Source organism: Rhipicephalus sanguineus, chromosome 1 (genome assembly GCF_013339695.2).
Source record: "Rhipicephalus sanguineus isolate Rsan-2018 chromosome 1, BIME_Rsan_1.4, whole genome shotgun sequence".
Lineage (NCBI taxonomy): Eukaryota > Metazoa > Arthropoda > Arachnida > Ixodida > Ixodidae > Rhipicephalus > Rhipicephalus sanguineus.
The window spans coordinates 323,308,224-323,324,418 of NC_051176.1; the positions used below are offsets into that span (position 1 = coordinate 323,308,224).

The following is a 16,195-nucleotide window of genomic DNA, read 5'->3' on the forward strand; positions in this document are numbered from 1 at the left end:
TTGCACTGCTGGTATACATGCATAGATATACAAAATGGCATTCGCGATTGGTGTTTGTCATCAGTCCACCGTGCTTTTTGCTTTAATATTTTCCACTGATAAAACTGCAGAATTCGCTTCTATGGCTGGCATAGAGATATCACGCATGAATTCTGACCTTACTACCGCAGCACCACTTCACCAAAACAACATGGAAGAACTGAAAAGCACGAAAGAACAGACAAGCATTTGTGCCGACAGGAGGTGTTAGCGCCAACTCAGAGTTCGGGAACAAGAATATACAGTAGACTCGCAATAATTCAAACTCTGATAATTCAAACTTTCGATTAATTCAAACAAATCTTAAATTTTTGGTTGGCCCACTATGTTTTCAATGTATTTTAAAGCTGCTTAATTCAAACTCCCTCACTGCACAAATTTGGTTAATTCAAGCTTGTTGCTTGTCCATGTCTGGAAATATCTGCTGCCTTTGTTGCTTCTAGCTGAACATTCACGTTTTTCTCTTACTAACAGGCGCAAATAAAGCTGATTGCCTGCCTACAAAACAGCCAAACCCGCCGAACCGTGCGCACCAATAATCTCCTGCTGACCGATGAAAAAAAAAAAACTGTACGGTCTGGCCTTGATGTGTCGCATGCCAAACATTTCTTAGTCATTTCCTCTGCGGTATGCCATGCGAGAAAGCGTCCTAAGAATTAGAAGGGGCTAGCAACTGCCGTGGGACGCAACACATTTCGTCCCTTAATTACACACCCGTGCATGCCTTGTATAATAACAAAAACCAGTATTATCACTGATGTATAAAAATTTTACTGGCAATTATGCAGAGCAGTCTATGATGTTGCTGCGGCACTGAGAAACAATAAGCATCGCAGTGTTAGTTGATGTGTTGCCCTGAGTCATATTTATGAGAACTTCTGATAATTCAAACTTCTGATAACTCAAATAAAATCCTGAGGTCCCCTCAAGTATGAATTATCGAGAGTCTACTGTATTTGCACAAATCGCATCAAATACCATGCTGTACATCAAAAAGTTATCAAAAAGTTAACAGCCATTAACCCTTTGAGGGTTGAAGGTATCATTTAACAGGCACCAAAAGGCTTACGCTGTACATGTACGTCATTGCCTGTGTGTTTCGATCATTTCTCTTGCTTGGCATGTGCTGCCACACTTCGGGAATACGTGGAATTTTTTTTCTAGCACCGATGCCTCTCCGTTTCTTTTTTATGCTCTACTACAGCGGTGCGCCAGCTAGTTTTAGTTGTGTCCTTAGGCCGGTTCCCGCTTATTGCGCCCGCAATACTGATGGCTTTCTGGTTTAGAATGTTTCAAAAGGTGACTGATTTGTTACTATCTCGTTTATTGCTCCCCGGTGAGCGATCATGCCGGTTTCCGTGCAGGCGCTGACTGACACAAACGATGCCGCTGTGGTTACGTTTCCTGTTTCGAGGACTCGCAAAAACCGCTTCCGTTTCATTGGTGATAAGACGAATGATTAGTATAGGTTTCGGACTTGTTCTTGCTTTCTGGACACGCTCACAACTACACGATTTTCTTCAGTGCGCTCACACGTGCAGTTTGCTTGCGCTATTGAACTGCGCGCCGGTTTCTCGGCTGCAGTCTAGCAGCAATTCCTCCGAATTGCCGCTCGACTGGCGAATCAGCATCTGATTCAGTAAATGTCCGCCCTTCATACGAGGCGTTACTTACGAATTAAGATTTAGATATTGATGAGCAGGCGACATCTCAAAAGCATGCGCGGCGAGATTATGCTGACTGGATAAAAAGTGGCTTTTCTCCCTCAGTGTTTCCACTGGACGTCACTTCGTGCACTTATTTTTGTATATCTATGAACTACACAGACATTTATTGCAGCGCATAATTTTTTGACAGTCGTATAGGTTTTTCTTTATCATTTGTCTTGCTGTCACTTTACAGCCATCCAAAAAGATGTTAAACAATTTTTTTTCTGAAATAGATTCATCTGAACAATTTAATTCAGCAATAAAAGAATACACATTTTTGGGACGCATTTCGCGAAATAAATCGACCCTCAATGGATTAATAAGAGCCTTAACATTGATTACATTTTTCTTTAGGCTATCGACTGTAATCTTTTGCCAAGCCCCTGTTGTCAGTGTTACACGTCATGCGTGCATGATGAGTTCAAGAAATGCATTCAATGGGCGAATACCACTAGCTGTGAATGTCATTTGTTATGCCCGTGTAGCAGCAACCAAAGTGGCATTCACTGCGCATGACATCACAGGTGCTGTGTGACAGGGGCACCAGAGGACGGCAGAATGAGGGTAGCTCTAGAAATGAATCTGGGCCAGCCATGTAACGCACAGGACAGCAACGAAATGAGGATGACAGGGAGCTAGGATAAAATGGAATCAGCTCACATAAATTGAATATCTTTAGGAGAGGTCCGGCAGTGGTGACAGACTACACTGATAAAGATGATAAACTGCCTGCCTCAAGTCTAGTTTCGTGAAAACCAAGATTGAGAACAGGAGGGCAACCACAGTGAAAAATTATCCGCTCCCTTCCCCAAGTGACAGCAGCTCGAGGAGTGGAGCTATGTCAGCAGAGGAAGGAGTCCCTACAAACTATAATGAGACATGCTGAAATGCTCTAGTTAGCATCTCATTAAATGTACCCATGCACAAGGCCTAATCCCTCACATTCAATGCACAGCTCAATGAGAAGCAGTCTTTTGTACAAGGTTCATAAAGCAGAGTGTGCATACATACCTGCCCATGTACTCGCCATGAAGAACAATATTGCAATGTGTGCACTTGAAGCACCAAATGTGCCACTGCTTGTCTAAGGCAATCAAGGCTTGACCTTCCCTAAGATCATCTGAGCATCCTGCACATTCTGCACAACAGACAAAAAAAAGACAGTCCTTCAGAGTACACAGCTGCTGTACACCTCAGCAATACGTTTACACATCGTGTACATAATCACCGTTCTCCTTTATAGGTACTCAACATAAAACCTAGAAAAAGATCTGCCGCACCTTTTGAGAAAAGCCAGCAAAAAATAATTACTTGGTCCAGCATTAGGGATTAAGATACTGGTCATGGCTGGCACAACGTATTAAAATTGGTACTGAAAGAGGGCATTCTGTCAGCAGTCAACCAAACTTACGCTGTGAAATAAACAAGTCACCTATGTCATTACCACAGCCATAATATACTTACAACCCCGCCACGGTGGTCTAGTGGTTAAGGCACTCGACTTCTGACCTGCAGGTCGAATCCCGACCGCATTTTCAATGGATTTTTGATGGAGGCGAAAAATGCTTGAGGCCTGTGTGCTTAGATTTAGGTGCGCGTTAAAGAACCCCAGGTGGTCGACATTGCCAGAGTCCTCCACTACGGCGTCTCTTATAATCATATCGTGGTTTTGGTAGGTTAAACCCCAACAATTATTATTATTATAATATACTTACAAACCGCCATGCACATTTAAAATTACCCCACTTTTTTCTTTAAAGAACGTTGCAACTAATTTTCATTGATTAGTGCTTACATCCAACACATCCTGCATTGTTTAGATTAGTAACACACTTTTATATATATAATTTAAGAAATTCATTCGAGTACAGTTTGCATAGTGCTCAATAGCCAATGCTTCAACAATTAATAGAGGTGTATAATCGAGAAGTTCAACGGACACTCCAGAGGAGTCCAGCCTTCTCCTTTGATACTGATTCATTAGTTGCAATTATCATCAGGTGGTAACTGGCCATCTAAATATCAAAACGTAATTCGTTTAGCATAAGGAGGGAAAATATCAAATTCTATATGAAGGATTGACTACCTGTTCAGCAAATTTGTTTGATTTTTACATTCAGTGCTTCTAGCAGTGCATGTACCAATATACTCTGAGGGGTGTGTACTGACCAATGTCTTTCTAAGGAAGCCCTAGGTGCTTTAATGAAAACACAATGATAAGACTCTGAGGCGCATAGTATATCTTGAAAAATGTTTGAGAAGCTGCAAGTATCTTGGATCTATTTAGCAAACATGGTAATTGCACTTCCATATGCAACACATAGTTTGCAACAAACATATAATATTGGAAGTCCAAGGCACAAGCGCAAATCTTCCCTTTCTAACAGTAATTAGAGGTTTCATTTTATAAGCTGTTCTGCCATAGAATAAAATTCAGCCAAATTCCATGATAGGACAATGCACATAGACCTTGTAAATCATTATCGATGTAGTTCTTCGCAACTTATTTCCTTGATTTTCCAAATTTTCATAGCAGCCAGAAACAAAGCACCCGTGTTAATGTTTTCTTGTTTTTATGGGGCATTATCAACACGGCTCACAATACAAGCCAGGCAAACGATGAACCGGCATCCCCTGCAGCAGCGCCCCTAGCAGCATCAGTGCGCTAAGGCAAGGGAAGTGCACTCTTCACACCTCTCCATTCTAGACCCCAGGAGTCTATGAGAGACATCACGAGAGGATTTTTATCTGCTGGCGGAGCGTATAATGATAATTATTGCACTGTTCTTCAAAGCTTGAAACTGAGACCATGATGAATGACAATTTATTTGTGTCAGTCAGGCACTATGTGGTGTCACGAGATGTTCGGTGGTGGTGGCCATTTTACCATAAGGCCCCTGAAAAATATAAAGCCTCCTCTCCTAGCAGCTGCAGCAGCGCTTCTACGGTGTCCACCAGGAAAACTACGGATTTTGCAGGTGCCGCAAAAACAGATTCTTCCTGCTGTGGTACCCGTTTTTGCTACCACTGGCACAGCCGGTCAGATTACCGAAGTATGCAGAACAACCATAGGAACAAATTCAAGCCAAGTCGACCACACACTGTACAGTCGAATCCCGCCATAACGAATGCCGCTACAACGAAATTTCCACCACAACAAATAATTTTCGATTCCCCGTCGACCGCCCATAGAAAACAATGCGAAAAAGGTCTCGTCACAACAAATAACTTTTCTGGGTATTCCCGCTTGAACGAAGATTTCGCGAGTGCCACCACATAAGGAAAAGGAGCGTGCCTAGGATTGCTGCGAAATTCCGGTAGAAACTCGACCATTTCTTGTTGCCAGAGCCGTGCGGCCGCATCGCAAGACCCGTGTCATCATCGGAGAGATGCTTTCTGCCACCACACGCACATACCGGTAAATTATTCGCCATTGAGATGCTCGGCGACAGATCGTCCATCCGCCATGATGCTGCCAGCGGGTTTGATGCGCGTGCGGGCCGCGGAAGAATCGTTCTTCAAGAACTCCCGCCATTGTTTTGACGTAGCACGCAAAACAAAACTACTGCTTGTCGTCACAAGCCCTGCGATCGTGAATGACATTCACGGAGTATTGAAGGCACACGCGCGGCCGGCGCGCACCTAGTCCAAGCTTAACTACATTGTGCTGCAACCGCTGCGAACACAAACGTGGTCAGGTTGACGCGATCATGGGCTACCACGAAAGTACGCGCGCATCCAACGTACGCGCACCGACTCAAAGCAATGCTGCAGTCAAAACAACGGTAGACGCGATCACAGATAGCAATGACGCAGTTCTGAAGGCCCGCGAACGGCCAGAGTGCACAGATTGAAAACGGAACTACCGTTTGCCGCAACCGCTGCGCAGAAAACCACGGATCGCTATCGTCGCGATCATTGATAGCGAGTACGCTCAAGTACGCAGCTCACACACCGGAAGAAAGATTAAAGGCAATAAAATCGCAAAACGGCGCGAAGCGTTTCGGCTTGCCTTTCGCTCGCTCATGACTGTGGTAGTGCGGAGCTTCGGCACTTCGTTTTCAGTTAGCCTCTAGCGAACTTTGGCACGCTCCTTCGCGGTGCTACGCGCTCGGCTCACTTCGAAGGTAGCCTGTGTAGTTACTGTATATGCTACCTAAAGGTAGCATATACAGTAACTCTAAGACTGTGTTGTGTCGTACGACCCCTCGTGGCACCCGGAAACACCAGTGCAGTAAACATAGGCGTGCGCAGAGGGGGGCAGGGGGGCGGCCGCTCCCCCTAATCATCTAAGAGGGGGGGCGCAAAATCTGCCCCGTACATTGACCCTTCTAGTCACCTAAGAGGGGGGGGGGGGCGCAGAATCTGCCCCATACATGGACTTTTTAGGGTGGGGGGGCGCTGCGATGAACCTTCGCCCCCCTAATGAGGAACCCTTCGCACGCCTATGGCAGTAAAGGTCCCTGTACATGCCACTGGGTGGAGCTGGGTCTCCCCCATGCCTCTTTGCTATCACCAATCCGGCGTGGCCATGCCGGTCATGTGACCTGTGCCTCGCTGACCAATAGCCCTTCTTTCCCCTCCTTAAATCCTCCTGCAATAAACGCAGGAGAGCAGTCTCCCGTCAGTCTCGCCGAAGCTTGGTCTCTGCATCGTCACTTTACGCGCCCTCCCGCCGTTCGGCCTCTCTGTCGGCCCACCGCGGGTTACGCCGCGTTCCTGCCCTATACAACACATGGCGACGAGGTAGTTGAACCGCTACGCTACTACGACAGGCGACGCCAGGAAGAGCACAATGTACGTGACATTACGCTACGAGTCACATTTTCTGCTGCGCGTCGGTGCTAGCCTTCCTGCACGCTACAAGCACTACAAGGGCGTCGGCCTGAAATTCCTTTGTTCCTGCTTCGGCTACTGAACGACGCCACTTCCATTCTGCTTGGGCCTACTGCTACCTGCACGCATGGCGGCCCTCTTTGCGAACCTTCCTCCGTTCCACAACGTTCCCGGCAAGCCTCCTATTCCATGGCATTTATGGAGAAAAATTTTCCAGGCTCACCTGAAAGCGGCCGGTGGAGGCGGCTGGGAAGATGAGCGACGTGCATCGGCGCTCCTCTGCACACTCGGCATCGAGGGACAACGCAAATACTTCGCGGCGCAGGAGCAGCTCGAAGCACAAGGCAGCCCAAATGCTACGCACACGGCCAGTACACCGACGGCGTCGGACTCGGGCACGGCGTCGACAGATGCGGCGACGACGGAGTATGACACGTTGCTACAATTCCTGGACGGGCTTTTCGCCGAGACAACGAACGTGCTAGCCGAGCGGCACCTTTTTACGAGCCGCAAACAAGTGCCCGGCGAAATGTTTCTCGACTTCGTCACCGCGCTGAAAGAAAAGGACCTGTCATGCAAGTTCGGAGCTACCTACGAGGACAGAATGCGTGACCAGATAATTCATGGGGTCGCCAACGCACATGTACGGGCCAAACTTCTGTCCTATGGGGAAGCCCTTCCGTTGCAAAAGGCAGAAGAAGTTGGACGTGACTTGGAGGCACTCAACAAAGCCAACGCGGCGTTCGGCGATAATGAGCGGCTACTCTGCTCGCACTCCGGTTACGGCGGTAGCATCCAGTGCGTTGCAGCGGCTCAAAATGGCGAGTCCGCTGCTTCGTTGGCCCCGCATGTCACTCAAAATGGCGGCGGCTCCCCCCCCCAAGTCGGGCGGCCGTATCCAAGATGGCTGCGTGGGCTCGACGGCGGGTGTACAAGACTGCGTTCGCTGCCAGCAAGTGCAACAGTCTGCTTCCAAGCCTCAAGCTGGTCCATGTTTTCGTTGCGGCAAGTTAAGGCATCTGGCGACTTACAGAAATTCTGCGGCCAAAAACAAAACTTGTCAATTTTGCCGCATCAAGGGGCATTTCGCGGCAGTCTGCCGTAAACGACAAGCGTCGGTGCAGGAAATCACCCCCGTCCAAGACGCTGACTCCAGCACTGCCACAGTCCTGTCCAGGCCCGTAACTAGGGGGGGGTTGAGGGGGTTCTGACCCCCCCCGAAATTTTTTTGATGCTTTAACTTTTCGGGTGATACTAAAATATTTACACGCCTTCACAGCGACCACCAGCTGCCAAAGTTACACTGCAACTTTCCTGGCATTGCTTCCCTCTTCTTCCTTTCTTCAAACCTACCCTTTTACCAGAACACCTCAGCGCTCCCTCCCCCGCACGCGCACCTGCCCTATTTGTACAGCTTTGCACTTCGCCCTCGCGTTCCTTCGAGTCTTTTTTTTTTTTTTTTCGTCTTTCACCCCGTAGCAGCTCCTTTATTGATTCCAGATGCTTTCCTTGTGCATTGCCGCTGGAGAAGTTATCCGTCTGTGTGGACCGCACGTGTCGGCTTTGGGTTCCTACGAAAAGCGCGTCTCCTTCTGTGAAGGTAAACAGTTCGACAGCAACGGCAACACCAACACGACGTGCGCAAATTTGCCAGGGAACGAAACCCCTAAGCGGAAAAACTCAGCGGCGCATTCCGAGGACGCAGGCTGCAGGGTAAACTTTTCTCAAACTGTAGTCCTCGCCACCGAAACGAATCATCGAAGATGACATCTACTGAAAGACTGGCATATCCGAGCAACTTCGAACAACTTTAACCACACGCAAGGACATCTACCTCTTCTGTACACAGAAGGTATATGCGCCTCCCTACAAAGCGCACAAAGCGAGGATACAGCCGGCACACAATCCGGCACCAGCGGTCAACTTTCACAGGAGAGAAAAAACGCCGCCAAGCTGGGCTGCGCGCGGGAGTACAGAGGCTGACGTTACAGCCTACAAAGTGCATTTTTGGGGGGTCACGGCTATTTAATTAGCGCAGCCCAGAGAGAATTATGCAGGCGCCCAGGGAGCCGTCTGTGAAAAGGTGACTTTTTCACAGGAACGGAGCAACACCTCCTTTCTGGACTGTACCAGGGGAGTGCAAATGTTTCGGCAGTGCATTCTTGGGGGTTCACGTATATTAAGGGGAGTATGCAGTGCCCGTGGAGTCTTCTGTGAAAAGGTCTTTAAGTAGCGTTAACCCAGTTTGCTGCAGCTGGAGTACAATAATGGGCCTGCATGCACACCAGCTGTAGCGGCGTTCAGAAAACACATGCGCCACGCGGGAGCCGGCGCGTTCATCACACTTCTACATTCTAGCCACTGCAAAGTGGATAAGAGAGGAAGAAAACATCGCCCGCCGTTCACGCCAGGCAGTCGAAGCAGTCGCAAACGTCTTTTTGGAGCCACTGGCCACTTCTGTGTGCGTGCACAGGATTGCGGCAGCAAAATGAAAAGACACTCTGCAACAACGAAGCAAAGGAGTCTTGCGTCTTACTTCAAGAAAGTTCGAACCGATGAAGCGGACGGAGAAGAACCGCCTCCTTCGAAGGATAAAACTTCGCCCTCCTCAGCACTGGTGGAAAGCCAAGCGCGTCCGAACTTCTGTAGCGACTCAGGAGAATGCACCGGTTTATATGAATCACCTGAGAACGAACACAAGCAGGACACCCATGCGCCGCCGGGAAATGATGGTGGCCGCAGTGCAACTCCAAGTGACCTTTGTTCTACGTTCAACGCTGGGCAAAGTGACGCCTTTACCACTGGGCAATGCCCAAGGAAGGTGAGTGGCATGGCACCTACACATTCTGGTTCACCTCCCCTCACACGTCTCTGATCTCTTTACTGTCTCTGCTTACGTACGGAACGACCTAACCTGCTGCCATTCCCGTCGCCGACTTTGCGCTGGCGACGCTAGAGTGGCAGCTTGTAACACATACATACCGTTTTTGTACCGCGGTTACATTGTGTTACTTCATCAGGAGCCGTTGGTCGCGGTGTCCCCAGCTTTGGTGGTGCTATTGTCCAAACTTATTTCTTGCTTTAACCAGAATTTGAGGTTGACATACCAATTTCTTTATTTGGGTACAAATAATTGAAAAGTACCATCGAATTATTACAAGTAAGCGATGTACTTGTTTTATTCACGAAAATAAGCCAGTATAAATCTTAAAAAATGGCAGCCGTTCTACACGCGAACCCCCCCCGAAAAAAATTCCTGGGTACGGCCCTGGTCCTGTCCGTGCAAGCTGCGCCGACTAGCCCAAGGGACTTGCGCATCCCTGTCGTCGTCGGAGGACATAGCCACATGTCATTGTTGGTGGATACCGGAGCCACAGCATCGTTGATGACGAAGAGGGACTTCGACGCGCTTTTCGCTTCGAAGTATCGCCTGCTGCGAGCGTCAGTTCATTTGAAAAATTTTTCGAAGCACCGCATACCGGTACTGGGCTATTTCCGCACGGACTTGCAGCACCGTGGCAAGCACGCCTTTGTCACCTACTTGACAGCACACGGCACGTCACTGCTGGGGCTCGACGCCATCCAGCAGTTGGGACTCCTGATCGACGGCGCAACGTTGACGTGTCGTCTGGCTACACCAGTTTCCTCGCAGCTTCCTGAAGGTGTACCTCCGGGGTTCGAGCACCTGCCTGGCCGGGCCAAGAGGCGGCAGCACATCGTGCGAGTGTCTGCCAAGCTGCGTCGGCTGCCTCTGGCACTACAGCAGCAGGACGCCAGCGAGCTGCGCCGGCTTCAGGACGACAATGTTATCGTCGAGTGTGCGGCCAAGTACATCCGAGTTCATCATCATCATCATCAGCCTGTCTACGCTCACTGCAGGGCAAAGGCCTCTCCCATGTTCCGCCAATCAACCCGGTCCTGTGCTTTCTGCTGCCACGTTATACCTGCAACTTCTTAATCTCATCTACCCACCTAATTTTCTGTCTCCCCCTCACGCGTTTGCCATCTCTTGGAATCCAGTCAGTTACCCTTAATGACCACCGATTATCCTGCCGACGTGCTACGTGGCCGGCCCATATCCATTTCTTCTTCTTGATTTCAACTATGATGTCCTTAACCCCCCTTTGTTCCCTGACCCACTCTGCTCTCTTCCTGTCTCTTAAGGTTACACCTATAATTTTCCTTTCCATCGCTCGCTGCGTCGTCCTCAGTTTAAGTTGAACCCTCCTTGTAAGTCTCCAGGTTTCTGCTCCGTAGGTAACCGTAGGTACCGGTACGTAGGTACGTAGGTAAACGTAGGTACCGGTACTTACCTACGTCCGAGTTAGCGAGAGTTAAATGCAAAGGACAATGCATGCGCTTGCTGGGACCAAAGGACGAGTCATGATCATCAGATCTTCATAACTTTTGTGGTCTATAGACGAAATTTCGCTGCAACGAAATTCCGCAACAACGAACTTTATCGCTCGTCCCGTCAATTTCGTTGTAGCGGGATTTGACTGTACATCAATCATGTAAACAACCCAGATGGTGCTTGCAAAACCTTCTGGCTTGAAAACTAGACATGTCTTGGCACTGCTGAGTTTGCAATGGTGCTGCCAGCAGGAGCAAGCACTTACGTGGACTCATTGATTACGTACCGTACATTTTTACCCTTTCGGACACCACGAAAGTACACCACTTGCTTCTGTATACATTACACTGTCGTATTTATCATCATTTTTTCGCATTCTTCATTGCACCAGCTTAATATGTTGTTGAGCTAGTTGGTTTATACTGTGCAAAAGGTAATAATGCAACACAAGGCGAACAGAACAAGAGGTTCAAAATAAGATTAGTGCACATTTAGCTATGCTCTGTGAATCCTGCATGTGTAGGTCGCATCTTACAAATATTCGCATGCTCAGAAGGAGCAAGAATACCGTGCACAGCAACTAATGGTATGATCTTATCAATGCAAAACGAGATGTATGTATCAGTGGTACGTCTGGCCCCCTGCATGGAGCAGAAGCACAATTTTTTGATATCATGATTTCATAAACATGTGGTTGTTCTGTGTATCTGGGTGCACTGTATTAAAATGAACTTTTCTTCACCCAGTTGACGCTCTGTGTATTGTGTTGCATTATTACGTTCTGCACAATTGCACAAGCCCCTCTTTTCGTCCAAGAGAGGAGGTGCCTGTACACAGGCACAAGTGGTGTTACTTGAGTTCCGCAAACTGTCAGCGTGGGTTTGGATTAGTGCCATCCATGATGAATCGCACTGAGGCTAGGATAATTGGACGAAACAGTGGACAGATGCAGACTAACTCGCTTCTCAAGCGCAAGCACTTATCCAATTCAAGTCATCTAGAGACAGCTTATATCCGTTCTATCTGAAGGAACAGTGTCTCCTTCTGTTCTTTGCCTAGCAGGCGACAAAATGATCAGCAGCATTGCCTCTTCCGTTTTCTGTTTTCACGTCTACATATATAGAACGTTCCATCACAGAACGTATACAACATCGAACCACAGAAAACGGGCTTTCCTAAAGGGACCAATAACTGGTCACAATGTGCGATTAGATCCTGGTGAAAATGAAAAGACCGAGAATCACCCCTGAATGCTGAGATGTTACTTGGATCGTGCTTACACTTGGCATGAGGAAGTCAGCCTGAAGCAAAGAGCAGATTTGAAAACTCCCAAGTCGCCCTTGATAAATCCTCAGGCTGACTTGCTTCGTCAAGTCAAGACAGGCGAAAATGTTTGAGGCCCATGTACATAGAATTAGGTGCACGTGAAAGAAGCCCAGGTGGTCGAAATTTCCGGAGCCCTCCACTACGGCGTCCCTCATAATCATATCATGGTTTTGGGAGCTTGAACCCCAGCTATTATTATTATTAAGTCAAGACAGAGATTCAATGCAGAAGCACGTTGCTCATCTGTTATCGAGGTTAATAATAAAGTTGTTAGCGTAAGGCACGTGGTACAGCAAAAAAACGCATGCATATTTCAAAATGCCTATAAGGACAAAGTTTTACAAGCATATTTTTGTTAATTTTACTCCTAATGAGTGGCACGTAACACCCATGTGATGCCCGCCACCAAGGAAAAGCGAGGATCAGGATATCGTATCTGCTGGAAGCTTTGCCGAGAACAATGAAAATAAACAGACCTACAGGTGCAAGCCTGTAAGGTCAAGAGGAAGGGTTCGTCCACCCCTTTGTAGTGTTAAGGGGAGATGCGGGTCGAAAAACGCGAGTTTTCTAAAAAAATTATCGATTTTTTGTTTTCACCTGTTTTGTTAAGGTTAGTACTTCTACTGTACTGAAAAAAAAAATCAATGCCGAGACTCAACTGGAAACGCTTTAAAATTACGTCTAAAGAGCACAAGGTGGCTGTCAAAAGGCCGAAAGTGTGTGATCTTCGAGCACCTTGCCGCCGATAATGCGCCGCCGCTCGCCATTGTCGACCGCATGAGGCGAAGAGCCGAGCCTCACTGTTCAAATAACGACGGTTTCCCGCGCTGCTGCAGCGCAAGAAATAATAAAGATACGCACGCTTTTGCCGCCTTTTTCGAGCGCCGCGACTGGCTTTAAATCACGTGTTACGGATCGGGAGCCGCCATTGGCCGCTGCGCGCCTGTGTGTGCTGTGAAGCCTACTTGCAGGATCCGTGTCTCATAGAGCAGCGCAGGTGAACAACGCTTTTCTCGAGTGCTTATCCGTTATGGATGAAAAAAGCCGTAGGAAGCGCGGTCACCGGCCTGTGAAGTTTCACGCGGCGCACAAATTTCGAGGACGCCGGCGCAAATCAAAGCCGAACACTAAAACCACGAAAAGAGCGTCTGCTGCCGCAAGGCGTAGTGGACGCCGATGCGTCCGACGAGTTTGCCGCGGCATTCGAATATGTGAGTGCCTCCCAGAAAAAGATCGGAGTCTTCGAAGACGAAGAAAAATCACAGGACGACGAGTCTTCGTTGATTGCTGATATGACAGCACTGAACATGTTGGTTTAATCGAGGGCACTCCAGTTTTGAACGTGTTCTGGAAGAGCTTGGCGTGCTCCCGCCTCATGATCTTGTTGTTCTTGGCACATCATGGGACAGCACACGCCAGAAAAAAATGTCTCAAAAACTAACAGGAGAAGCAAGGGCTCGTCGGCATGCGCTGAAGAAAAAATCTCTTGTCGAGGAGTCAGCTCGAAAGAGCTGTGAGGGCCAAACCTATGGTGCTGGCGCATTTTAATGGCAGTGGCCACTACAAGGAGGATTTCTCTTTCTTGTGTACAAATTTAGTCGCATTCAATGACATCTTTGATAAATAAACATGCAATTTTGACTTTAAAACTGGTTTTTCTCAAAACGCAAATTTTGTCATTTTTGTCAATGTGCCCCTCCTTTTTCGGGTACTTCTGGTGCTCAGATCTGCATGAAATTTTTCCCAAATTTTTTCCAAAGTATCTTAAATGCAATTATCTTGTTTAAGTTTCAATATTCTTATTATATAATAAAAAAAAGTTATGTAAACTTTTACTAGGGTAGGAGAAATATGAACTTCCCACGTTAAAATTTTTCACGTCTAGTACATATTTTGTATGGACTTCCTAATTAGTTATTTGCATTCCACACTTTATTTGAAACATTATGAACTATCAATTGTAAAAAATTATTGAAGTTTAGGTCTGAAAAGAGGGGGGGCAAAAGGCTTAAGTTTTTCACTTTGTCATGTTGCAGAACTAAAAGTATGCGACTTGCAAGAAACCTAATTATATATTTGAAATCAGCATAAAAAGTTCTATAAGCAGCTCAAGTTTCATTGCTCTAGGGTGAATATTAAAGAAAAAGTGTCTTCGAGTAGCATCTCCCCTTAAGCTACAAGGAAATCCACACAAATACTTCATATTTACTGGAAAATTCGGTAAATACCTATGTACATTTCAAAATGCTTATTAGCGCAAGGTGCTACAAGCATATTTTGGTCATTTTACTGCTAACGAGTGGCACGTGACAATCACGTGATGCCCGCTGCCGCTGTGATGTGCAGTGGTGGCCGGCAAAAGAATAAAATAAGTGCAAACGATTTGTCTGCTTCAGTTGAGCTTCTGCTTCTTAGTAAGGAAGAGGAAAAGCGAGGATCAGGATATCTGCTGGAAGCTTTGTCAAGAACTATGAAAATGGAACAGGCCTATGAGGTGCAAGGAAGGGATCATCCACCCCTATGTAGTACAAAGCTACAAGGAAATCCACAAGACTGCTTCATAGTCGCCGACCGTTTATTCGGACTCGGCGGGAACCGCTAAAAAGTCCAAAAAATCGGGAGTCCGAAAAAAAGGATTCACCAGAAAAAAAGCACTATTATTGGCCCAGCGGCCGGAAAAAACTTGTTAGTGCGCGTCTGTACACATTGTGGAGATAGATTTGCACTAGGCTTACCTACGAGCGCGATCGTGTAGGGACGCGACGTTCTCCACTGCCGCTGCGTGCGACGACGCTGCGGCCGGGTTCGTCGTTTTCTCCGACACGGCGCAGAAACCACGCACGAGGCAGGGTAACAACAACAACGGGTTTATTAACCCAAGATGCAGCACAGTGCGACACTCACGGGCTTGCAGGCCGTATAGGGAACTCCGCAAGACCGAGCAAGTACGCTTGCCTACGGTGCTACGACTCTCACACAAAGGGCAGCAGTCGAGCACACGAACGAGAAGCCGCCTGCTCAGCAGCGCGTCAACCTCTTGTCAAGGCCTGAGAGCATCTCACGCAGGCAAGCCCGCGCCAGACAGAAGCGAGCTCAAGGGGGAAGGGGGTTGTCACTGGCGGCCAATGAGGACAGGCGTTGCGCAGTGACGTAAGCTAGCTTGGTGACGTGAGCATGTGAGCATGTCGAGGCATGCCCGGACGCGTGCCCGCGCGCCGGGAAGCCGACGCATGGCTCGCACTAGACAAAGAGGCCTGGCGCTGCCGCCGTGGTCACCGTACCGCCGATTAGCGGCGATTCCCGGCGCTCGAGCCGCGCGGGGCCAACACGCGCGCTAGCTGGGGAACGAGGCGCCAAAGGGAAAGGTGCGCTCGATTCCCACAACATGTACGCTTACGCGCGACCAAGTCGGCCTGTATTTCAGCCAATGTTTGGCCACCCCTGATGGTTGGCAATAGCACTGCAACGGTCTACGCTAAATCCAAATTTGATGGCTGTGGTGTGGGAGGTGCGTCGTCAGGCAGTCACCGTCCACATGCGCTGGTTCGAGTAGCTGACGGATGATCTCATCGCCCAACTCGGCGAAAACTCCCAAGCAACTTCCACCTGGTGAATAATCGCCGCTTTTTTCGCCATCGTCAGGGCCTTGTAGTTGCCGTGTTTCTTTAGTTCCGACGGCGCACATGGAACGGGCAGCGTCGGAGCAATTTCAGCAGATCAGGCCTCGCACGAGCAGGACACAAAGCTCGGGATGCAGATCAGGCCTAGCCACAGAAACATCTGAGAACGCAAACCCTCACACGCCAAAAGGAAATGATGTTGGTCTAGTTGATGTTGCAGCGCTTCTGTAATCTGTTGTCGTACTCTCTTTGTCCGAATTAGGATCCGCGTCGTACTTGTAGGCGCTGTCATTCACCTGAAACGCCGCACA

The 16,195-nt window shown here is 48.2% G+C and overlaps 1 protein-coding gene across 2 annotated transcripts in view; it reads right to left on the bottom strand.

Moving 5' to 3' along the window:
* Positions 1-16,195, bottom strand: part of LOC119379499 (actin-binding LIM protein 3) — a 618,577-nt gene that overhangs the window by 465,579 nt on the left and 136,803 nt on the right. For both annotated transcript variants that reach the window (XM_037648800.2, XM_037648799.2), the window contains exon 5: positions 2,760-2,886. In XM_037648800.2, the coding sequence (XP_037504728.1) occupies positions 2,760-2,886 (127 nt within the window). The remainder of the gene's footprint in view (positions 1-2,759; positions 2,887-16,195) is intronic.